General features: G+C 30.2%; 4 protein-coding genes across 5 annotated transcripts; 1 reads left to right on the top strand and 3 right to left on the bottom strand.

Annotated features, from left to right (window-relative positions):
• Positions 1-657: 657 nt before the first annotated feature.
• Positions 658-4,264, bottom strand: LOC109601757 (cuticle protein 7). The gene is made up of 3 exons (XM_020018028.2): positions 4,234-4,264; positions 1,314-1,475; positions 658-1,251 (listed from the first exon to the last, which is right to left on the bottom strand). The coding sequence occupies exons 1-3, from the start codon at positions 4,246-4,248 to the stop codon at positions 955-957; spliced, it is 474 nt and encodes a 157-aa protein (XP_019873587.2). The 5' UTR covers positions 4,249-4,264; the 3' UTR covers positions 658-954.
• Positions 4,265-6,911: 2,647 nt separating this feature from the next.
• LOC109601755 (uncharacterized) lies at positions 6,912-11,090 on the bottom strand. The gene is made up of 3 exons (XM_020018027.2): positions 11,076-11,090; positions 9,125-9,358; positions 6,912-7,620 (listed from the first exon to the last, which is right to left on the bottom strand). The coding sequence occupies exons 1-3, from the start codon at positions 11,088-11,090 to the stop codon at positions 7,333-7,335; spliced, it is 537 nt and encodes a 178-aa protein (XP_019873586.1). The 3' UTR covers positions 6,912-7,332.
• Positions 11,091-14,152: 3,062 nt separating this feature from the next.
• Positions 14,153-20,376, bottom strand: LOC109601761 (uncharacterized). Of its 2 annotated transcripts, none has more exons than XM_049966787.1 (3): positions 20,319-20,376; positions 15,045-15,334; positions 14,153-14,981 (listed from the first exon to the last, which is right to left on the bottom strand). In XM_049966787.1, the coding sequence occupies exons 1-3, from the start codon at positions 20,370-20,372 to the stop codon at positions 14,330-14,332; spliced, it is 996 nt and encodes a 331-aa protein (XP_049822744.1). In that variant the 5' UTR covers positions 20,373-20,376; the 3' UTR covers positions 14,153-14,329. The 2 variants fall into 2 exon arrangements, with proteins under 2 accessions (XP_049822744.1, XP_019873595.1); XM_020018036.2 differs by lacking the exon at positions 20,319-20,376 and adding an exon at positions 19,263-19,441.
• Positions 15,786-17,360, top strand: LOC126265408 (trypsin-7-like). Its single transcript, XM_049966789.1, has 3 exons — positions 15,786-15,911; positions 15,967-16,226; positions 16,277-17,360. The coding sequence occupies exons 1-3, from the start codon at positions 15,846-15,848 to the stop codon at positions 16,830-16,832; spliced, it is 882 nt and encodes a 293-aa protein (XP_049822746.1). The 5' UTR covers positions 15,786-15,845; the 3' UTR covers positions 16,833-17,360.
• Positions 20,377-25,494: the final 5,118 nt, after the last annotated feature.

The raw sequence follows: 25,494 nt of genomic DNA, 5'->3' as shown, positions 1-25,494 counted from the left end.
GGTCTTGAAATAGTCAAAAATTATTCGGGTCTTTTAACACGTGCGTATCTTAAGATTGGACCATTAAACACTTAATTAATTAATTAATTAGAATTAATTTGTTTAAAATTTGTATTTGATGGTATTTATTATCAAATTTTTATATAATATATAATTAAATTAATAATAGATGTATACTAAAACATTTTTTTAATTTATTAAGTAGATGTCAGATAAGTCCATCCTTCTACAATGTGTTTACAATTTGCGTAGAGGTAAATCAAGATACACACATTTGAAACCATCCAATGGTATACCAGCAAGAACGGACCAGAATTGCACCAGTATTGTTCAGGAGGCGCTAATCAGCGGTGGTTATCTCTTGTGAAACGGACCTTGGGTCCAGTGAAAATATTACAATGGGACTGTAACAATGTCTACGTTTAATATTTAAGAGTCGGGGAGCGTGAATTTCATTTTTCGTGCCGAACAATGCAACGAAATAAAGAGAGTTTAAAAGATTACGATGAAACGTTGCACGTTTTGTTGGGGAATATTTAGTGTGTTCTACTACATAATGTTTTATATAATCGAAATGCATTAGAAGACAATTTCTGACATTTTGTTTGACTGGACGCATACTGGAATTAAATAAACACAACAAACATATTAATTTAACAATTTTATTGTTAAATTGATCACTTACATTCGAAAACTTAATACTGAAATGATAATATTTATATTACAGTGTCTTGGCCATCCATTAATCGGAAGAACATTTGAAATGCAGTTTCAAATATTACTCCAAAGTTTTATAAATAATTTACTAAAATTACAAAAGCGCAAAAAACATGACAGAACCATAAGTGATGCAGGAGTGTCATACAAGAAGTATAATAAGCCCAGCAAATTACAATATCAGATGAAGATGATAAATGAAGAATTAATTGTAAGGTGCCGTGGGCCTAATCCATCTTAGTAATGTCCGTGACCTAAACCGGCGTGTCCTAGTCCTCCGACGGCAGCTCCGGCGAGAACTGGGGCAGCCACGGCGACGGGGGCGGCGTGTACTGCGTGTCCGGATCTGGTGACCACAGCGTTGAAGCCGTTGTGGTCGTCGGCGGTGTAGTGGACGGTGCGGATGGTGCCGTCTGGTTCCGCCACCGAATAGGAACCTTTGACTACGTCGCCGTCACGCACCTCGTGCTGGGTCTTGTGGTCGCCTGTCAACCCATCGGCCACTCCATAGTTGTAGGAGTACCTCGGATGTGCCTATAATATTTATTAAACCTACACGTTAGCCCTGAAATAAGTATTTAATAAGATTTACGTACATAATAATCAATGTCGACAGCAGCGCCGTGGCCACCACCATGGACGCCCACAGCAGGAGCTGCTGCTACCGCATAGGGGATGCCCCCACCGTGTCCCAAACCTACGCCGAGTCCTGCAATGCCGGCTTTGGCTCCTGCCACGAGCAACGCCAAACCCACGATCTGTAAATAAGGAATAAATTAATTATTTGCCTATTTCTAACTTATGCAACCCAGATTACACGAATTGTTTAATTTACATATATAATTAATTTATTGATGTTAGATTATTATTTTCAATTTAAATATCATGGAAATTATGTTGGTTTAAGGGTGTAACATGTTAATATTTTAAATTAATGTGAAAAATAATGTTTTCTAAGAATATGATACTAATAAATTTCAACTCAATAGTTAAAATTAATTAATTATTAAAAATATGTATAATAATTGACGATTTAGTATGCATTATGTGACAAGTGATCAAGTTCCGAACAAAATCTGTCGACTGGGAGCGTGGCGTCTCCTGTAATCTCGCTACTGGGAGGTCGGGTTCAGTGGATGGTTTGAGGTCGGGAGTCCTGGTGTAGAGCGTTCCACGTTGACCGGGTGTCCGCACTAAGCTGGGCGTCGATATGGGCACCCCGGAGGAGTCCGGGGCGGCCAGGTCGGCTAAGGAGAGGCGAACCGGGCCAGGGGGGAAACCCAGCAGCCAAAAGTCTCCGCGTCGTGCAGTAGTGGGATCGCGCCTGGGAGTGGGAACTCTGCAACAGCCTGACCAAAACAGCTAGACCTGGACCTTTTTTACCCGTGTAATCAGTTCCTTGCTACGTTTCGTCATATTATTTTTATTTGTTTGTTAAATAATAATAATTATTAAATAATTATTAACAGATTTTATTTTCTCTGTTACTTCGACGTGTTGTTAATAGATGGCGCCACGTATATTTGAAATACATTCATTAAAGCATTCTCTCTCTGTGCTTTGCTTATAACATTACATTACATGTTTAAACATAGATGAAACTTTATCAAAATTTAATAATAAAGTTATAAAATATCAAAAATAAAATTTAAATTCCATATTCCTCAGAATATATTACGACTAATACAAAGTAATAATTCTTTCCTAACAAATTATATAAAAGTTTGATAAAAAACTATAATTTTAATATTAAAAAGTATTTTGATGCTTCTACCTAACAATTTGAACGAGTTATCAACATTTCCAGCTTGACTGTATATGCACAAACCATAAAATTGCCCCAGCCCCATTAAACGATCCCATTGACCCTATGTCAAACCTTGGCTACTATTGCTTAACCCATTGACTTGACAAATGAAAAACGCAGTCTTAATAAGGATGTAACAGTTATTAACGTAATCAACGTTGGTATTTGCATTATTTCTCGAATCGTGAACGTGACGACTACTCGTCCGCATTGATATATCACGATTTCAGCTGAAAATCAGACTTCTGCATTTGCCGCATGTACGGCCGTGTTGTTTCCTTATTAAGTAAGCTAACACAGTTTATTAAATTGCGCTGTTTGTATGTATTAGCAGGTGAAAATGAGTTAGTGGCCACATTAGTCTTCATAATGGTGATAGGTGCATGAGTGGAGAAAAATTAAACGGGAATGGATATTAATGAGTAACGAGGATGGTCGTTTTGCTGGTAATGCAACTATTTTAAATGCAATACCTGTTTTATAAATTTAGATTAATGATTTTGCATGCAGATTAATTTTTATTATGATAGAGATGTTGTATACCACATACTCACTATTCATAGATACAATTTTATTATACTAAATATTAACTATTATACTAAATTTAGAAGGTTTATTTAATTATTTAGTTATTTAATATTAATAAATATGATATATAAATAGGTATATAAGTAATTAATATAGATTAAATATTGTATTTAGCATATAAAATTTAAAAAAGTTTTATACAGTGAGGTTCAGTAAGTACCATATGGGTATTATCAAGTATTTTTTAATGAAAAGGGTATTTTTGGGGTAAATCATTTGAACTAATTCTATTGAAAATTTGATTATGCTTATAAAAGAATTTTTTATGATTATACATTAAGGACCTGCTAAGAAGAGCATTTTTTATCAATATAGTATTGTGTTATTATAATATAATTTCTAGCAAATAGCTATTCAATCATTTCATTCAACTATTAACATTTTAATTATATTTTTAATGTATTAATTAATGTTTAATTATGCAAATTCAATTTATCGTCCAGATCATATAATTCAGCAAAATAATAAATTTAGCCTCGACTAAAATATGGAATTCAATTATCCTTTATGCAGTTTAATATTGTTATTATTTTGGTTTAAATCCGCAGTCCTGTTTATATTCGGATTTTGTAATAGAATATAGGTTAATATAACATGAATTATTAAAATGATTCAATCCAAATTCAATTTATAATATTTTAATTAGGTTTTAATTAATAAATTTTGAAATTATAAAGAGTAGTTTATAACTAGAATAATGTACCAAGTAAAATTGAAATTTTAAAATAAAATTATAAAAAATATTTATTGAATATTAAAGATATATTCTGAAATATAAATAATTATTTAAAATATAAATTAATACAATCAATAATATAATAATATATGTTCTACATATGCATTAGGTATTCCAGTATGAAATATTTTATTTCTAACTCAATTTTTTGTATCATAACTATATATTATTTTTATTTTATAAAAAAAACCATTGAATTTATACAATAAAATAAAAATACCAATTTATGGCCACAAATCAACCACTATCATACATATTCCACTAGTTTGAAACGGTATAGGTTCTGATACAACGTGACCCATTCACATTTATCAGACTCTGAATGCGGTATTGAATTATTCCCCACCGAACAAACCGAAGAACCAGCCAACACTTTAAAACTTACATAAACGTACGCCATTATCGAACGGAATCGCAAAAACGAGATGCACCAGACGACCAGCCAACTAACACACTGGGGGTACCTCCCCATTTTCCCATGTATTTATACCCGAAACTCAAATACTCCTTCACCGTTGTCTTCGTCTCAAGGTCTGAATGATGGGTTTTTTTATTTTCGTGGGGGGATTTTGAAAAAATCTATCCCCCTTCTAGATTTTACCGGTAACATTCGACAGACATTGTTGCTAATGTTAATAGACGCAGGGGTGGATTTTATTAATTTTAATTAGATTTTATTCATTTTTATTTAAATATTCTTCTTTTAAATGAATTATTTTTGTAAGAGAAAGAGATGTCCTCATGTTAAAATTAAAGTTTTTATGATTTTTTTATTTTGTAATCAAAGATTTTAATATTTTTCATATTTTATTGTTTAAAAAACCTTGAATCAAAATATTATTCTTATGTATTAAACTAAATTAAAAAAATATTTATAACTGATATATTATTTAAAAAATAAATTTATTTGGTTAATTAAGATTTGTAATTTATACACAATTTATAATCTGAAATTTATTTAATCATGTAGTTAAATATTTATATTTATTTTTACTGGAAATCATACTATTTATATTCAGAGAGATTAATATTATTTTCATCATATTAAAATTATGATAAAAAATATTTTTGTTGGTTTAGCTTATTTCTATTGTAACTGTGAAGCAAATTATGAAAAATACGGTTCTGAAAATAGGTCGTGAAATTGTGCACAATGCCGCTTGCAATTTTGCACAGACACATACTCTACAATTATTGCTCAGAATTTTATCTAGACACTAATTACTATTATTATTATAAATGTATATGTTTGACACTTTACCAATTTACCATGGACATGTCTCCAGCTTTTATTCTTTGCAACAACACTTTTTTATAAAATTAATGAATATTATTTTTATTTTTTCTATTTAATATTTTTTTCCGAGGTCGCACCACCCACAAAGGAACAATTATTTTAGATAAAACAAATACGTCGAAACCTAATTGCATTTAATTTGCTTTGTTCTACGTTTCCAGATTAATCATAAAACTTTTGCAATTCCACATCCTTGGTGGATACGTTTTTTGCCATTGCATTTTCAAATCAAACAGAGAATTATTTGCTATAAAATAAAATCGTTCCATATATCTTATCGAAATGCTGCACTGCAAAAGGTTGAACCTTCGGGGTATCCATTTTAATCACGAATTCGTTTATTTGAAACAGGATAATGTTACAGTTAATTTGAATTGCATATCCTGTTGTGTGGGCGAATGATAACAATAATTTAAACAATTAACTTGAAGACATAAAGTGAAGGTCCTTGAAGGGATGAACCTTCTAAGTAACTAACTAACTAATGAAGTCCTCATTCATTCATTCATAACACCAGAGTAAATTAGATGACACACATTTCTAAAATGTTAACATTTTCCTACACAATGTTAGCATTAAATTACGCCTCTCATTGAACGGCGGCGTTTATCTTCCAACTATCTGACATGGATTCAATGTGGAATATGTTGCAGGCTAACGAGGCAGGCTCATCTTCTGTGCTCAGTAAAAAAATCCTCCATGATGATATCGCTACTTGCGGATTATTTATTAGGTCAGTATAAAGTGCAAGCTTTAAAAAGGTAATGAAGATTTAATGACAGTGGAGATTTCCTGATAGCAATTAATGGTTTAATCGATAGTTCTTGCCCTGGGGCACAAGAATTCATTGTGCGGACGAAATGGATGAGGTTTTCCTGTTTGCCATAAATTTGCATATGTAAGTCCGCACACAAATTACTGTTATGTCTGCCTTATCTATCACTGTTTCTTTTGTTCGATGGTTGACACAAGAGACGTTATAATAAATACGGATTTGAAGCCTATTTCAATTTATTTTAGTAATTTTAGACATCTTTTACAATTTCATTCTTTTTGAATCATTTATATTAAAAGAAAACTTCTCATAATGTTTAAAATTTTTTAGGCAATAGATATATTTTATACTTTTTTATATATTTTATAAATTTTCATTGACTTATTTCACATATTATTTTATAGAAAAATTATGATACAAAATATAAAGTGATGATATAATTTAAATCAGAGTAAAGATTTGATAAATTTTACAGATTTTTCAGTTTTTCAGGATTTTCAGGTAATTTTTCAGAGTTTTTAAGTGATTTTTCTGAATTGTCAAGTTTTTCAGTTTTTCACTGTTCCAAATTTTTCATATTTTTCAATGTTTACATATCTTACAGATTACAAATTTTACAGATTTCATAGATTTCATAGATTTCACAGATTTCATAGATTTCACAGATTTCATAGATTTCATAGTTTTCATAGATTTCATAGATTTCATAGATTTCATAGATTTCATAGATTTCATAGATTTCATAGATTTTATAGATTTCATAGATTTCATAGATTTCATGGATTTCATGGATTTCATAGATTTCATAGATTTCATAGATTTCATAGATTTCATAGATTTCATAGATTTCATAGATTTCATAGATTTCATAGATTTCATAGATTTCACAGATTTCATAGATTTTGTGAAATAAGTGGAAAAGTATATTCATCAATTTTTTATTTATAGAAAATATACATACAACTAAAACATAACAAATTGTGTCAAATAAAAAAATAACAAAATAGGTGTGTACACACTTACAGACTAGTAAAATTTAAAAACAATTAAAATACTGAAGAATTCCTATAAATATTCATTTTACTAAACCTACCATATCTCTTATTTTTAACACAAAAGGTCATATTTATACATTCTCTAAGATAACAATAAATTAACCTATAATTATTGCAATATGTGTAATTTAGAGCGTTCTGTTCAATAAATATATTTGTAACAAACCTCCACTTTGAAACATCCTATTACTTTTCATTTTTCCAAAATCTACAGCTTAAAATAAATGCCCACATCTACTTCCTGCTACTTTACACGTACCAAAGTTAGTTTTTGTTTTGAGAGAAAAAAGAATGTAATATAAATGCCATCGGGGTATTGCCTAAGGATTCGTGTAGATAGGAATTCGGAAAAACAGACTAGTAATGCCCCTCAGCGCCTTGTTCTTCCGGAACCGCCGCCTCGTAGTGCTCCTCCTGCTCCACCTGGTACTGCTCTTCCTTCTTGGTCGGCGCCGTCTTGTGCACCACCGCATTAAATCCGGAATGCTTGTCGGCCGTGTACTCGACGGTCCTCACCGAACCGTCGGGCTCCACCACGGAGTACTGGCCCTTAACCACGTCGCCGTCCCGCGATTCCTGCTGGCTCTTGATGTCCCCCGTGTGGTAGTCGTTCACGCCGTATTTGAACGTGTACTTGGGCGGCGCCTGAAAAATGGCCGGCATTAAAACGTTGCCCAATGCGTGGCGTAAATAAATTTCAGCCCGTTTGGTACGGTGCCTACGTGCGGTTTATGGTTTATTTGAGGTATGCGAGTGAACCGATTTATTATGGGCATTCGCCATAAAACAATGGTTGAACTTTAGCGACTGTAATGGCAGTAAGATGAATGTTTTGAGAAATTTATGACTTATTTTTTTTTTTAAATGATGTGATTTATTACCATACAAACATTAAATTATTAAAAATTAAACGTTGTGTTTATATTATTAATTGTTATTCAAAAACAAATTAAGTTAACACATATTTTTTTAAAGGCAACACATAAGTAATTTTATAAGCCTTATTGGTCTTATCATATAGATCATACACATTTGACAGACCTTACAGATCTTACAAATCTTACAGATCTTACAGACCTCACATATCTTACAGGCCTTACAGATCTTACAGACCTTACAGATCCTACATACCTTATAGATCTTACAGGTCTTATAGATATTACAGATCTTCTAGATCAATTTTTATTTTATTATGAATTCAAATTAGTTTAAAAAATTAAAAACTATTACAATTAGTATTTTACCAACACACAGACATGTGGCATTTACCCTGAAATATGATTATCAATAAATTATGCGTGTGCAACATTTGAATTCCAATTCATGCATATTTAGCTTAACCCAGTAAATGCCATTTATGACTAGTTAAATTAATTATGTTTGAAATGCGAGTAAATATGGCACCAACTTTTGATTGTATAAATGTGTGATATTTAAAGAGTTGAACTTAAACCAATCGACTGTGATAAAACCGGATGAAATAAAGCATAACGCCGCAATTACTCAAACTACTAATATTGATCAGGACCTTGTAAAAGTCATTCATAGTGTTTTACTATAATTACGGTTATGCAACTTAGTTTTTTTCATTGATCATTTCCTTAACTATATTATTAAGTTAATTCGTGCTATTTATCAAAGTAAAGTACAATAATGATATCACAGGCAATTAGTGGTAATAACACGAATCGATTTAAAAATAAAAACACTTTCGATGGACTAACAATAATATTTGCACTGTTGTTCGTGCAACACAACAAATAACAGTGACTGTGATTAGTGCTTAAGCTGTTTTAAATTGTGTTGCACTTTTTAATTTTAATTAAAAATTGTGCACACGTTTTATCTTGCGTGTGGTAAATGGAAGAAAGCACAGGAGTGAATGTGGAACAGATGGCAATGTTAATGTAATCAATGATTTCTTTGAGAAATCCTAATTCCATTATATTGAGAATAAATTTCATTAGTGACAACAAACGATGCTATAAACAACAAAAACTTGTGTGTCGTGATTATGGAAACAAATATATAATGATTTCTAAAGATATCAATGATTATTAATTGACTATTTTATTTTCTAATATTTTTTTCAGATTTTATTTGTTTAAATTAATAAAATCGTAGCTCAATTAAATATTTGTAATCTTACATAATAATCGATGTTGTGAGTGTCGTGGCTTTGGTGTTCCTCTCCTCCAACATCGTACCCTCTGTCTTCACCTTGTTCCTCCTCATGGCCTTGTTCGTATGCAATAGCATCGTTCGTTTCAGCCACCGCGTACTTCACTTGGTTGTCGTCTTCCTCTTGCTGCTGATGGTTTTCATAGACGATCCTTGGTAAAGCTGCAGCTACGCCAATCAAAGCGATGGTTGTGAAAAGAACCTGAAATTTGTTTGAATTAGTTCAAAACTAATTAAACGTTTAATGAAATTGCCTAAAGACAAACAAAACAGAAAGTAATTACAAACATAAGTAATTTTGCATTTTAATTCATGGTTTTATAGTGTATAATCTTTAATAAATATGATTAAAACCCTTTAATAATGATTAGTTTCTCCTCTTTGAAATGTAAAATTGGCCATAAATTGGCGACGGTAATTACCAATTATTCAATCGATTAACGACAACAACAATAGGAAACTGGTCATTGACACTTAAAGATGAACAACTGACAAGAGGCAAGAGTGAACACACAGAAATGGAAAGTATTATCTGGTACCTCCATCAAATGCATATTTACAACTATCCTACTATTTTTTACGAACTTACAAATCAGATAAATCTGTTATATAAGTTAGGTGAATGTTTGAAAGTATGTTCTGCATTTTTTTAGGTACAAATTGGTACATGCAAATTTAATTTCATTAAAATGACCGAGATGAATATTTAAGCTGTCCATTATCTTGTTTCTAGCAATTAAAACTTAATGATCTCTGTCGAAGTCCCAGTTCTGAATGTTGTATGTAATTAAAAAGATATAATTAATGGTGCGCAAATTTAAACGTTGAATAATAGTAGAAATTAACTTGGAACGAAACTGTTTTACGACTTTGATCTCCGATTTTGTTTTAGGACTTTTCAATTCGACGACGTGATGTAACAGGAACTGCGGTAATTAAATATCGTTTTCTCATTCGTTACTGAAAATTAAGTGGGTGAAAAAATTAATTAGGATTACGTATTATCAATAAAATTCAAATTATGTATAACAATTTTCATTTCATTTCAATTGTTGCCAATACATTGACATAAAATAAATTACGTAATTGAAAAGGCTTAACCACAAAATTTACCCGTAGTGTATTACCAATTTTAATAGTACACATAAAACTTTCTAATTAAATTATTGATTACCCAACGGCACTAATAAATTTAATATTATTACAGAATTTCAGACAAATTATATTAAAATTATTTTCGATCACAACTTCCTGCTGAGAAAGGACTGAAATATGTGCAAACTAGGTGATATAATAATAATGGTTGTATCTTCTCGGAATTGCAGGAATTTTCTCTGCACATGCAACCCAAATAAGGATAATCGAGTTGTGTGAAGAAACTTGCAATCACGACCGGCAATAAATAAGTAAATCATGTTAATTGAATTAATTATAATTTCATTGTCAAGATAAAGTCAATTATTGCTGAACTGTTTACATAATTCAATTAACTTCGGATCAATGTTCGATTATTATTTTATAATTTATAGGAAGTTGTGAATTTACATGCAAATTCAATTATCGGAAATGTCATTTCCGGATTTAATGAAAATTGCAGCGAAGTTGTCTGTTATTCGGAAATGGTTGAAAATTAAATAAGCATTAAATCCAACTATCAGAATATTATTTAAATTCCAATTAAATTTGTTACTTGAATTAAAAAATTTTTAATTCAAACACTACGATTAAATTTCCATTTATAAAAATTGGATTTTTCAGTTTCCCTTCAGTTAATTACAAAAGGCAAAAGCTTTAATGTGTAATAAAATTTGAAAATATGGATAACCCAAAGAAAAATGTACTTTGCTGTTCACTTTATCAAACCACAATTAAAAACTCACATCATCCACAATCGTATCACTATTTCACTAAAACTTTACCTTGAACGAAGCCATGTTTTTTTTTCTCTTGTACAGTCTATCACTTCAATCACAAAATAACGAATGATTATTAGGAGAAATTCTATATTCTTTATATATGCTTTCTTCGACGGTGCTAAAGAAGGAAAGACTATTTCTTCAAGCTTTGTGTCAAAGTGAGAGGAAATTAGGTTACTGGAGCCGCGTGCTGGTAGAGAGTCTCCTCCGATGGGTTGCTTTTCTTGTCCATCCATTCAACCACTCGTTTCTCTCCGTGTGGAACACATAAGGACCTTAATAAGTTACATAAAAACTCTTTAAATAATACTCAAAAACAGATAATTATATACATCAATATTTATTATAAAAATTATTTATACTATAATACTTTTTTATATCACATTTAAACTGAATTTCCTTATTTAAATTATTTGGATTAAAACTTGCAACTTTTATTGATATTTTGAGAAAGAAACAAAACTAAAAAGTGCTCAACTTTTTAGATTTCTTAAAATATCTAATTCATTAGATTCCTCACATCCTAAAAGCTTAGAAAAACTTTAAAGCTTTTTGGAGCTTTATTAAATTCCTTCAAATTGTTAAATTGTTTTTTTTTTGTTTCTTTATTTTCCTTATATTCTTAAGATTAGATTGTTTATTTTTTATATCTATTTATATATTTTTTATATATATTTATATTCCCACAGTTAAAATTCTTAAAATTTTTACTTAAAAAGTCTTTTTATTAATTTCAGTATTTGTTTACACTGAAATTTGACAAATATTGATAATATTTTTTAAATAATAATGTTTCTAAATATGTAAGATTAAAATAAATCAAATTGGAGACGTTTTAAAGAAAAATTCAGATACTTATTGTAAGTCAAATAATATTGATGATTACAACAGAAATGTGATAATTTGATAATCAATAATTAATAATATTTGTTCCAAATTGAAATATGTAACATTAATTGTGACAAAATTAATTGAAAAGTAATTTAATTACGAAATAGGACTGATGTATTTAATCAAATGGCGGAACATTTTTTTCCATTCATCACAGTTCATAATAGAAATACAATAATGCTTTATGTAAACTATTTTAAGGAGAATGATTTTCAATTTCGTTGCTGAGGTTTTATATAACATAATTGGGCTTTTTATTGAAAAATTGGGACAATGTCCCAATCCATGTCCAATTTTTGGCCCAGTGTTGGGTAAGTTTTGACAAATTTCGATTAACAATAAAAAAAAATGAAATGTCCTCAGACATTTCATATGCGATTAACAGCCATAAATCCACTACATTCAAGGAAGTAACTGATGCATAGTTCCTAGAAATGCAAGACATGTGTTACATATTGTGAATACAAATTTACTGAACGTTACAATTTTTTTCTGAATTTTTAAAAGTAAAAGTACACTCATTTACAATGTGTCGGTCGTAAATCTTGTACATTTTACGAAACGACAATACGAAAGTATAAAAAATGTCACTCGTGCTTTAAGATACGAAAAATCTGGCTGAAATTAAGATTTTGTAACTTTTCCTGATTACAATAATCAACTGGTTTATTATTTCCGGCCGATTGATTTAAAGTACGTTGTTAAAAATTACAAAGCATTTCGTTTAATTGGAATTAGTGTGGTAATTGATTATTTAAAAATATTTTAGGCACTTAATTTCTCATTAAACGAATTTCCAATTAGAATCGCTTTTCGTAAGACACCTCCAAAAGTTTCTAATTCTGTTCGGGATTTTTGCCCACATGCATAATTATTAATAAATACTTAACTGGTGAAAATACTTAGTTTCTTAAGTTATTTATGTAATGACTATTAGACTATATTCACTATTATTTGCACTACATATTTGGCAACTTTCTTTTTTGCACATTACAAATGGGTTAATTAAATCTTGAATGTAATTAATTGATTGAGGTAAATCTCTCCAAAATTAATATTTTTAATTTTTGAATTATTCGATTCACTGTATCGTAAACTTTTAATTAATTGTAATGTTTATAAGTGAAAATTGATAAGACATGTATAAAACCCATTAAAAATTAAATCTTTCTAAAATCAACAATTAAATTCTAAATTTTTAAATTTAAATTAAATGTTTGTTGTTAATTTAGAATCTTAATATTATTCAAAATTTTCTGTATTTTGTACTTGAAACATTCATAAACTTAGTTTTTTAAATATATAATTTGTGTGGCTAATTGGGCAAAAATATCATTTTCCTCGAACACCTTCAATCCATTGCCAATCAATATTTTTACTTTCGTAGGTGAAAAGTTCCAGACCGCAAGTGAAAATGGACATGCGAATAATTAAGTGTTTAAATCTACTCCATCAACTATGGTAAAAGCACGATCCCATCAGATTGAGTATTAATTTGAAAAGTACGCAGATGGCCAATGTGTGTTTCCTCGACACGACCAATATTGCACACAGTAAGCCAATTAAAGTCTGGAAAGCGTCTCATTTTACAATTTATACAATAAAATCATCGTAATCGAATTACGTGGAATGACGCAAAGTACAAATGGCAACGTCACCAGATAGTTTTTATTAATTTAAAATGTTGCTTGCAAAATTCCATTCAAGACACGAGCGATTTTAGATACGGTGTAGTACACAGCATTGTTCTATTCAACATCACTTATGCCGATTCAACACTTTCATTCCTGCGATGGGATTTTTCAAAATCGCTTGCCGAGATTGTGAACGTTGCATAATTGAATTTTAAAGTAGCAACATTCTTTCAAAGCTGGAAAATGCAGATAAATAACTGTCATGGACTTTTAGAAACTGTTCCATCATAATTAAAATGGATTTATTAAAGTGCAACGTCGGTTTTATGATGGATGTGGCTGAAATTAGTTCTGCAATGGAAAACGTAAAACAGCTACAAATGTAAAATTTGCATGACACAATAAATTGTTTTGTTTCAAATGTCTGGGAAAGTAAACATCTGAGCTAATAAATATATTGACATATTGACATATTGACAATCGGATACTTATTTAATAACTTCATCTTTGTTAGTTGTTATATGAATTTAATTTATATTAAATAACAAAGTGGGACATATTTCACAACTCCTCTTTTATTTCATATTTTAATTAATATAAATATATAAATAAATAAGTTACATAAATAAATTAGTGATAAAAATAATAATAATAAATAGATTAATTCATTAAATGCTAAATAAATTAAATAAATATTTTGACCTAATTAATAAAACATCTTGAGTAAATTATTTAAGCCTTCTTCTTGTTATCAATTTTAATCAAAGTACGTTTTGGTTGGCCAATCCTCGACTCAAACAAAGTCGAAATATCAAACCCAGGCCAAATTGCCTCAGTTGTGGTCGTCACAGGTGGCCAAACACCTTGGAAGTGATTTTGGTTGCCAAAATTGCTTCCAAAGGCACTTTGCAAGGTACCAAAGGGTCTTCCATTAAAACCATTCGGATATGTTGTTGGAAATCCTGTGTTTACAAAGTTGTTGTACTGGTTCGAAGCAAAAGCACTTTGGAGACCGTTGCTGGTTGATCCAAAGACTGAAACTGGAAGAGAAGGGTTGTTGTATCCGTACTGTTGGTTGGGGGTGACGATTTTTGTGTGGAATTCTTGGTCTACATCTTCAACAACTGGTTTTTCATTCACTGAAATTCTATTACTTCCAAGGATATTATTAGTAGAGCCTAAAACAGGATGTGGTGAATTGTTGATGAAACCATATTTTTCTTTTGGGGCTTTTTCGTTGAAATTTTTTGATTTGAATTCTATGTCTTGACTCTCTGCTACTAACTGCTGGTTACTAGGGTTCTCTGAGAGATGGGACAACTCAGCTATTCCTGGAAGGAGTAGAGGCTTCAGCAGTTTTATTGGTGAATCCTCAATGGTTGGCCTTAAATCAAAACATAAAAGTAAACACACATATAGATAAATATAAATTAATTAAAATTCTTACCTGTAACCTCGCTCGTCAGCCACGTAATTGACAATCCTGGCGGTACCATCCGGATCGACGTACCCATAGCTGCCCGTCACTGTCCCGTTGGCGTGCCGCTCCTCGTTCCTGAACTGCACGTTGTCATTTTCAGCGTCGTCGATGTCGTAGCCAAAAGCGTACGTCCCCGGACCGTTCGGCTCGTGATAATTGTAGTTGTTCCAATCGGCGAGGCTCAAACGCGCCCCCCGACTAGTCGAGGGTGCACTTGATATCAGCCCAATTTGCAGAACAACGATCGCCGTGGTACACTGAAATGACAGGTCTCGAAGTGGGCGCATTGAATGTAATTAAACTTCGTGCGAGTCGGTTTTGCATACCGAAAACGGGGCGGGGGTGTTGGATTGCTGATGTCAGATAGACGAGTTAAGGGCGCTATGTTAAAATGTCGACGCTCTAATAGATTTTACATACACACATTTTATCAGTGATTTCACCTTCACCAGATTTTATAAATTATTTTTTATATAACTTTGCTTTTCACATATTAATTCTTTATGTATCTGAAGAAAAAATATACATTTTTGTTGTTACTGAAGTCATTTTAAAAGCATACAACTTAGTAAAACTCCATTTTTAAAACGTGTATCAAAGAAATTTAAGAATCTTGTACTTCCTTAACCTTTGACATATTTTTAATACATTGAAACTGACTGACAGGTGTCATTGATGGCAAATTTTTGTTATGACCTTAATAATAATTTTAGTAAACCTTCAAAAGTAACGAATAATAATTTAAATTATTTGGTTTACTACGTTAAGATGTTCCTCCGGTTCGCATGTCTTGTGAGCTTGTTCGTCCAGTCGTGGGCATGCAATTATCTTAATGTATGAATTCTAGTACACAAGAAATTTTAATATGCTTCATCATCGACGTCGTTAGCTTCCAGGCGAAGTAAGAAACGTCCCGAATCAGCACATCAAGTTGGACCGTCCAGATCTTCATGAAATACTCATTTTGATAAAAAGGGACATTAAAAGTTCTGATTTGTTGGCTTTTGAAAAAAATATTGTCGATGGAACTTTTGGTCCTATTCATGTTTTTCCGTATCAGGCAGTTTTACAACATGAAGGACGGTTTGGATGTGGTGGAGCTGTCATATCCAGCAAGTTTGTTTTAGTTGCAGCTCATTGCCTGCTTAGGTAACCACTTTATCACCATATTGTTTCTTTTGTTGAAGCCCATTTTTTAGGGCACCACTTGAAAATTTATCGGTGAGGGTCGGATCTGACTATTCTATGAATGGAGGTCAAGTTGCTCCAGTGAAAAAAGCAGTTACACATCCAAAGTACAATAAAGACACAAATGATTTCAACGTAGCAATTTTGGAAATGGTGCAACCTTTAACATTAAGTGAAACTGTTAAGCCTATAATGTTACCCAATACTGAAAAAGTCACCCTAAAACCTAACGAAGTGGGTGTGGTTTCTGGATGGGGTGTCTTCAGGAAGCACACTCCCAATATGTTTTCTAAAGCAAGTCTTGACTTTGTGGTTGTACCGTTAAAAAGTTGGGAAAAATGTAAACAGAAACTCGGCGAAGCTTTCACCCAGAACATGATTTGTACTGACTATGGCCAAGAAAATGGGAGTGCTTGTATTGAAGATGAAGGTGGATTATTCGTGTCAAAAGGCGTTTTAATTGGCATAGTATCTGGGAAGGCAGATTGTGTCAAACATCATATTTCTGGTGTCTTCACCAATGTGACTGAAATGAGACAGTTTATTAATTCTGTAACTGGCATTTAATTTTTCTGATCAATAATTTATTATAAAAGCTACATATAAAGTTTGTACATGAAACTTAAAGGCAAAGGTAAGATAGCTGATTGAAGCTATTATTTTCCTCCAACAGGAAACAATGTTGTTTTTTGTACAGACATAAATTAGGCAATATATCTTGTAATATCAAAAGCTTTGAGCTTTTAAAATTATTTCAAAGTATCCATTTTGATTATTAACTTTAAAATATTCTAATTAAGTACTAAATTAATATTGATGTCCCTGTTAATTATTTACTTTATTCTGATTATTACTGTTAATAAATTTTCATATTAATTAACTTAATTTATAAATAGACAAAACGACAAGCCTAAATTGAACGATTTGGGTTCATCAGTCCAATATTTCTTCCTAACGTCGATGAATTTTAATAAATTGTCAGTCCCACGCACTATTTGCATTTTAAATACTAGAATTACAAACTTGTAAACCGACGAATTGACACTAAGTGTATCAATTAATTATTTATGGGCCATTACTTCCAATAAAAATTTACACTTTTATGTTGTTTTTTTTTGGGAATTTTCTCTTTGTTGTTTTCACTATAACACGCACGTTTTTTATTTATGCAATGAAAATGGAGTTTTCCACGTTTGCGTCGTTTTTTGTCTATTTTAATGGGATTGTTTTTTACAAAAATATAAAGCAGCCTAAAAATAAAGCAATTTCATTTATCTTGATTTCGTGCCATGCATAATTCATTTTTTGTAAACAATTCGCTTTTGTGATTAATGTTTGGACAAAATGCCCAATTTTGTGTAATTATTTTAATTAAGTTTAATGCCAAAAACACCTTTAGATTTAGTTTTAAATGTCTGTAAACACTGTAATTATTTGAAACAAAAAACGCCATTACTTTAACTAAGAATTAACTAGATGTGAGGTCAAGAAACTAAGAAACACGCAAAACATGAAAGATTCGACTTTAAGAAAAAATTCTGAGTATTAAGGTAAATTATTGCTTTATAACTACCCAGTCAAAAAAAGGAGTAAGTTTAGTGAACTTACACAGTGAATTTATTTGATGTGAATTGTGTCATCGCCCAATTTTTCAATTCCTCATCACATCGATGATGAGTTTAAGCATATCTAAATATAATTCCTTAATATTGATTCTATGGTGTCAATAGATAAAATTTATCATAAAAGGCAAGACTGCCGGCCATAAATTATATGTGCCTATAAAATTATACGTTTTTATGCCAGTTTAATGGGAAATATCCTTGATTATATTAATTAAGTCGGTTAATGTTTTAATCCTGTTTTCAAGTGTGTTGTTATATTTTACATCAATGTTCACCCACACCACCCCAAGTTGTTCAACAACAATTGCTTGTGTGTTTGTATGTAATAAAGAAGTCAGTAAACGTTCTATATCCATTTAAAGATACTGTAATAAGTACATAACATTTTCTGAAACAAGAAATATAATAATAATAATGAACGTCATATTAATATTTTAGTATAACGGGATATTTATCACTGTTCTCCTCAATTTTGGTCATTTGATAGATTCCAGCATGTAATTTGAATTCCTTAGTTAAATTGCCAGTCACGTATAATTAATATCTACGATTTTAGGTAATGATTAAGACTGATACTATTAATATTTGTTATTAATGATTCGTATTAAACTTGAATAATATAGACGTTTCAAACTCACGACAACTGTCCCAGTTAACGTGATTAATGTAATTTGAAATTTTATTAATAAATTAATATTTACGTAAGTATAATAGTATTAATTAAACAAAATGAAGAAACATATCTCTATTATGAAAGTATTATTTTAAAATTATATTTAATTAATCAAGTACTTGATAATTTGAGCTGTTAATTGTATTTCTATATTTAATGTTTATATTTAAATGTATTATAATAATCATAAATGGGTCTGTAAATTAAATTATTTAAAAATTATAAAATATATATGAATATTATTTATTCTACTTAATATTTATACCCACCATTTATGGATAAATTTGTCAAAAATCAATTTTAATTATAATATTAATTATTTCATTTTAATAAATTGTACTCATGTTTAAAATTTAGGAAAAATGAATAATAGTTAATTAATTTAAAATATAGTTTACATAATTAAAATTTATTAAACAAATGCTTCATGAACTGCTTTGTTAATTGTATTATTTGAATATTACAATAGTAAACTTAGAAACATTATTAGTAATTGTTATTTTTAAAAATTAATGTTGATTTTTAAGACAAGAAAAGAATACGAATAAACAAAAGGTTCACCAAAAATACATGAACAAGTTCAAGTATCGTCATCGATCCAAATTCGAGAGCCCTTACTTATTTATACAATCCCCAAAAAACCCATCAGCGCCATTATTTACATACCGACCCTTTCACTTAACAAAACACGTAACTTACTTTCAGAAAGGCCCGCTGCATTTTCAGGAGTTTTCAGAGAAACTTTCACAAAAAAAAGACCGTTTCAGCCTGGCACTTGTCTATGTCGTTTCTGACACGTTTCCGCAAGATTGGAAAAACGCGGGTTACAACAGTGGAAGGGTCATTGATATAGATCTACATAATAAACGTCTCTACTCCTACCAAAAAACAAAGGAGAGGTGGTACCGGCAAAACTACACACAAAAATAAATATTAACGAAAATGGACACCATTTAATATAATCACTTTTTTTATTTACATAATTATTATACATTAAATTCTTTTTCTTAAGATTAAAATTAAATGAATACCGACATTTTTATTCTGTGTACAGAGTGGTTATTTTATTTTTTCCTTTTAATATATTAAAATTTATTTTTTAATTTATTGTATAATAATAAAAAAATATTTTTTTAATATTCAACGCACATTGTACTATTGTTTTATAATATAATCATTATAATTATCATTATATCTTTTAATTTATAGCCTTTCATCAGTTTTGCTAATTAAAAACAAGAAATAAACCAGGTTAACATTTAAATAATCTAATCCTACAACAGACTTCTCTTGTCACAACGATAAAATTGAAATGTTGTGTTGACTAATTGGATTCTTTATTGGTTCCCATTAATAACACATTTAAAATAATCAATTGAAACACATTCCTGTCTTTTTGTAGATAAGAAAAATTGGTGGTTCCGTTCTGTGGGCGTTGATTTAGAAGACGTTAGGAAAAATTCTTAGATTTTTATGATTGATAAATCAGAATTAAATATTATTTATTACAATTGCTCAGCCTATCTTTACCAAATCCGGATTATGGTAATTTTGTTACGACTATTACCATTGACAGCGTAATAAAAAAAGGTCACTTAATTAATATATTTTTTTTAGAAAACCAACGTATGACCTATTAATTAGGTATAAATCGGGCCTCATTAAATTATTCATTGCAAAAACTATTAATAAATCATTTTTTTCAATGTGTCTTCACGTTCTATAATGGGATGTAATAAATAAAATTATACATACATAACAAACGACTGTTAAGTGGCTTCTGGCAATTTTAAACTTCAACACATCCATTGTGGAAACGAAACTCCTGCTGTGACAAAATTTGTAGACAACTGTATAAATAATCAATTAAGGTAACAAGCCTGTTTCCTTGTGTTATTATCAATTGCGCAGTGCATTCATGACTCCAATTTAGACTTTGATTTTCCTTTAATAAAAAATAAAGAACGGTCACAGCAGGAGAGAATAAAATTTATTGAAACTGCTACGTCTTGGACGTTCTCCATTGTAACCTGGACGGTTTATGAATGGGCGGTTGTAACAACAAGAAGGAAGCTTTGTTGCCTTCTATAAAAATTGCATTTGTTATTTTTGTATTGTTTACCATAAATAAAGGAACACTTTGTAGTTTTTGTTATTCAAATTTTAACAGTTAAATAAATAGTATAACAACAATGTAATACCAACAATTATTTAAATACAATTGATTCAACGAATGCTAAATAGTTTGTTTCTATTTATAATTATTTTATTATAAAATAATATTTCGTTGGGCGCCACTTTATCCATACTTTGGCGCCCAACGCACAAGTTGGGCGCCAATTACTTCTTTCTAAAACAACATATTATCTATTTTCTGTTACTTATATCTTTCTAATTATAGTTTCTTGTATAAAAATTATTACAAAAAAAATTATCAATAAAAATAATTTCACCTAAAATTACTGTTAGGTTTATTAAGTCAAAAACATATAAAACACAAAAAATAAATTAAACTTCCTCCATTAATTTACTTATAAGGGTTTTTAATAAAAATTTTATATTGATTTCTTTTAAATATTAATATCTAACATATGAAAAGATAATCCTATAAAACCTATAAACGTCATAGTCTTGTTGAATTGATTTAAAAGCCTTTTAAGTAATAATATTATTCATAAAATCGTTAACAAACGTCACATAAAACATTCAATTTTATCATCATTAGTATTCCGTGAAATATATATGTTTACAGAAAAATAAAATACTCACGTTAATCCACGCAGGACGTTCGGTCACCATTTTAAACTTCACATTCCGCCTAAAGGCTCAACTAAAACGAAAATACGGTACTTCCATCGGGTTAGTACGCCTTTACACTGGAATCTTTTGATAAATCCAGTGACACGACCTACAATACACTAAACACTATTAATCTGATTTATATTTTTTAGCCATTCCATTATCGTTCCTTTTGTTTTAAACTACAATGGTCTGCGAGGACGCGTTTAGAAATTAGAAGCGGACTGTATACTAAAACTGTCAATTAATATGATTAACTGATCTTACAGTTATTAAGAAAACTGATCAATATTCATGTACCAAACTTTCGTACACCCACAAATTGTTTTAACCATTGAAATCGGAACTTTAAATGGGTTTTAACATAATTTATGGATCTGCCGTTCGAAATTGATTTCGGTTCATTTACACCTACCACAATTTTCCGCGGTTTCAAAGGTATTAACATCGGATAAATCATTAATTGTTTTCAGTAATATTACCCAATGCGTACTTGTTTATCATGTTATGTGTATATCATTCATTCGCCATATAATTATTTAATTTCAATTTATTGCTATTAAAAATTTGAAAGCATAAAAAATAAAAGTTAATAAAACTTTACTATATTCTTATTACAAGTTGATCGTTAGTTCGGTCATTTATTAATAAAATTTATGTTGTTTTTACATAAACAAAGAAACTGTATGCTTTTAATGAATTGCTGTCTAATTACCCCGGTGAAAGTGTTGTTTTGTTGAAAAAACGCTGCAAATCATTGTGTTAAGGCTTTTGCAGTGTGCAACACGGTCCACGTTTACGACTTTCCACATATCGAATTATAAACAATAAAACTGGAAAAATTTCTAGCTGTATTTGTACGTAATAAAAACATTATATTACATCCACGTGGGCAGATGCAATAAACTCTTCGAATGTAGGAAGTTATTGATCTAGCCTGATCGAATTTTTATTGGGATAGCACACCCGAAAATAATTTTATTGGGTCGTACGAAACCAATAAGAATCACTGTATAATGTAATTTAATACATTAACACCTGAGCTTCATTTATTTTTTAAAATGTTTATTGGTTAAACAAACTACTGACATATAAAGACATACTTTAATAATTTATTTTCTCATTATATCAGTATTGTGTTCATGTTTAATATATAGTATATAGATTTTACATTTATTATACCTATTTATTTTGTTTTATTTTACGACCTTTAATAAATATATGACTTCGAGTTATTACTTTCTTTATTGAATGTAAAATACCACTTTAAATTTATTGCATGTTCACTGAGTATTTACAATTACATTAAAATATTAACATACATAAATAATATGAACTATTTACACCATTATTGTGGGTGTTAAGTGTTTAATGTTAATTATCTACTCATAAATTCAAACAAAACAAAAAACAATCGATAAAGTACCGACAATGATATTTATAAATTATAAGTGATTCCATAAATGGCAAAAGTAGTTAAAATCATTGTTTGGTTTATATTTTATTTTTTTTGCTTTCTTTCTTAAGTGGTAAAACACACGTTCATCGTGTTTAAAACATAAATTAACATAAAATTTAACGCACATGATTTTGTAGTCAATTAGTATTTCTCTAGGTATGTTCTTCGTTTTATGTGTACTCTTAAGTAAATTGTGAAAAGTAATTATGTTATTAAATTAATTAATAGACGTTAAATAATCAAGAAAATATTTTGTTGGGCGCCACATTACCTATATATTGGCGCCCAACTTATAAGTTGGGCGCCAATTAGATGAATATTTTCTTTTTATTCATTTCTTTGAACAAAATATATTAAAAATAATAATTCATTCATAATGTTTCGACCCTAACTAAGTTGGGCAGTAAATACATATAAATTATTTCTAAAAAAATACCACATTTTGTGTATTTTTAATTATTTATATCAAATTAAATATGTATTTTTCTTACAAAGTATTTAGATATTTCCTCGTACTTTATTCGAGGTGTATTTGCAATATGTTAAAGATAAAATGATTTTATTTATACTTTCTATGAGAAAGTGCAATTTCATTTTAAATATTTTTTGACTAACAGTAATAATAGTTCTGAGGTGAAGCAGTTTTAATTCGATTAAAAAAACACCTTTTTTACTCTCATCCTTAAAAGCACTTGAGAAAAGTTTTAAAGAAGAGTTAATTGTGACCATCTTAGTGGCCCAAGAAATCCTAATTAACCAGATCGCTTAATTACAGATACAACTCAGATCGCCTGCAGTAACATAAAACCGCATTAATCCGCCGAACTTCCTAAATTATTCATTTTAATTAGAACGTCTCAAAACAATTTATATCCATTCGGGCGAAATGACTTTCGGAAACAATCGTTCGGCGTGACGAAAAGTGTGCAAATCGAGGGCCAATGTCTTCTTCCACGTCTCCCCGGCACCGATATGAATATGCAAATTGTTCCTTGATGACAAATGTTGGGAAATGTCGGTGTCATTACACTGACAACGTCTGAAGGAAACGCAAATGCAAAATTTCTGCATACATTTGAATACTCTTTTGTGGTGGCTTTTTTATTCGTGTTGTGTTTGTTTAGCGATTGCTTCCGTGGGGCGAGATAAAAATTGGACAAGTTGCGGCCGTTTCAACCGGAGGGACCTCTCATCTTTTACGTTTCCTTCCACATAAACACCCACTGACGCATTAATTCAATTTCTACAAATTAGGAAAGATCTTAATAGAGATAAGTCCCAGATTCCAAAATTGTGAAACGTTACTCATAAATTAATAATAAAATAAATTTGAAGAGGTATTATTATAATGGTTTTGAAATGTAATTTATGGCAGCAAAAGAAAAGTGTATAAAAATTTCAACAAAACATGATACGAAATGCACTACGTAATGCAGTGCATTTTCCGGGCACATAGTTGTGGAAATCTCCCTGGGAAATGCGAGCGGGGAACTTTCCTGAAAACAGGCCCTGCAATGTCTAATACCCTTGAGGAAAACGTGTACCCGGGAATAAAGCACAGTTTATCAAATTTGTCCCGTACAATTGAATTGCGTTTTGTTGCGAAAAATAGATGACGATTTTCGCGTGCTCGTATTTTCTAAATGGAATATAAATTAATGTTGGCGTGCGATTTTAAAACATCGATGTCGGTTTGGGAATCGGTGTGAAGGGTGGATTACATATTTTACCTGTTTTATCTATCAGAAAATTGTAATTGAATTTGATAATGGGAATTTTATACGAAAATTATGGGGGTTGTTACAACTTCACTATCCAAGCAGACAATTTTCAATTATCAGTTTTATTTGCAGCATGTAAATCATCCATTTTATGTACGAAAATTAATTACAAAATAAATTATAAAGTAAATGGCTAAACCAATTATGTAAACTGGGTTGCCTACCATAATGCCAGATTATCGATTTATGTATTGATTGTATTATAAACTGCTCTTTAAAAGCTGGGGATCTCTCAATGAACGTTTTAAAAATATAGTTTGTTTATTTTTTTAAATTTGATGCACTGCTTCATATTTATTGTAATGAATAAAAAATATGGAAATAAACAAGTTACATTAACTTGGTTGATCTATAGTTATATGATACAAGACTCCACCAAGCAGATGTTGTGGAATTATTTTGGTGTATCAAAAAGTTTAATTTCATTACTATATTGTCGACTTTTAGTGAATGGGTGCACTCATAGGGAGCCATTATTAATATGCTGTCAACTAGCAAACCTAGATAATGTTACAGTAGTCTGCTTCCTTTATAACGATTAGAAGGCATTCATATGATAACAATTTTGGTTCCAGACGTCTACTGGGACAAGTTCGATTGTGTTACTTAATCCAACAAGGCCGTGCACATTTGATACAAGATAGGGAATCTATATATTCAACAAATGGGTCCAGATATAGTAAAAAACATCATAAAAGACCTAGAAATTGAAAATAATCCATGGGATTACTTTTTTAGATGTGACAATTATAAAAGATTAATGGATATTAATTTATTCCAGAAAAGAATATTTTGTTTGGCGCCCAACATATAAATAAGTTGGGCGCCAAATACGTGAATCATTTTGTAATGTAAGTAAGTACTCATATTAAGTTTCCTATTGTTTAAAGAG

The sequence above is a fragment of the Aethina tumida genome, chromosome 4 (genome assembly GCF_024364675.1).
Source record: "Aethina tumida isolate Nest 87 chromosome 4, icAetTumi1.1, whole genome shotgun sequence".
NCBI lineage: Eukaryota > Metazoa > Arthropoda > Insecta > Coleoptera > Nitidulidae > Aethina > Aethina tumida.
This window is presented reverse-complemented; position numbering and strand designations above follow the sequence as displayed.

Excerpts from the sequence above, each read along its gene's own strand:
- LOC109601761 (XM_049966787.1), bottom strand. The coding sequence starts at position 20,372 with ATGGATGTGTTGAAGTTTAAAATTGCCAGAAGCCACTTAACAGTCGTT. Across the intron at positions 15,335-20,318 it reads ACTTAACAGTCGTTTGTTAT|TGTACCACGGCGATCGTTGT; the intron begins GTATGTATAATT and ends CTGTCATTTCAG. Across the intron at positions 14,982-15,044 it reads GCTGACGAGCGAGGTTACAG|GCCAACCATTGAGGATTCAC; the intron begins GTAAGAATTTTA and ends TTTTGATTTAAG.
- LOC109601757 (XM_020018028.2), bottom strand. Across the intron at positions 1,252-1,313 it reads CTGTCGACATTGATTATTAT|GCACATCCGAGGTACTCCTA; the intron begins GTACGTAAATCT and ends TAAATATTATAG.
- LOC109601755 (XM_020018027.2), bottom strand. Across the intron at positions 7,621-9,124 it reads CTCACAACATCGATTATTAT|GCGCCGCCCAAGTACACGTT; the intron begins GTAAGATTACAA and ends GCCATTTTTCAG.
- LOC126265408 (XM_049966789.1), top strand. The coding sequence starts at position 15,846 with ATGTTCCTCCGGTTCGCATGTCTTGTGAGCTTGTTCGTCCAGTCGTGG. Across the intron at positions 15,912-15,966 it reads GGGCATGCAATTATCTTAAT|CTTCCAGGCGAAGTAAGAAA; the intron begins GTATGAATTCTA and ends CGACGTCGTTAG. Across the intron at positions 16,227-16,276 it reads GCAGCTCATTGCCTGCTTAG|GGCACCACTTGAAAATTTAT; the intron begins GTAACCACTTTA and ends CCCATTTTTTAG.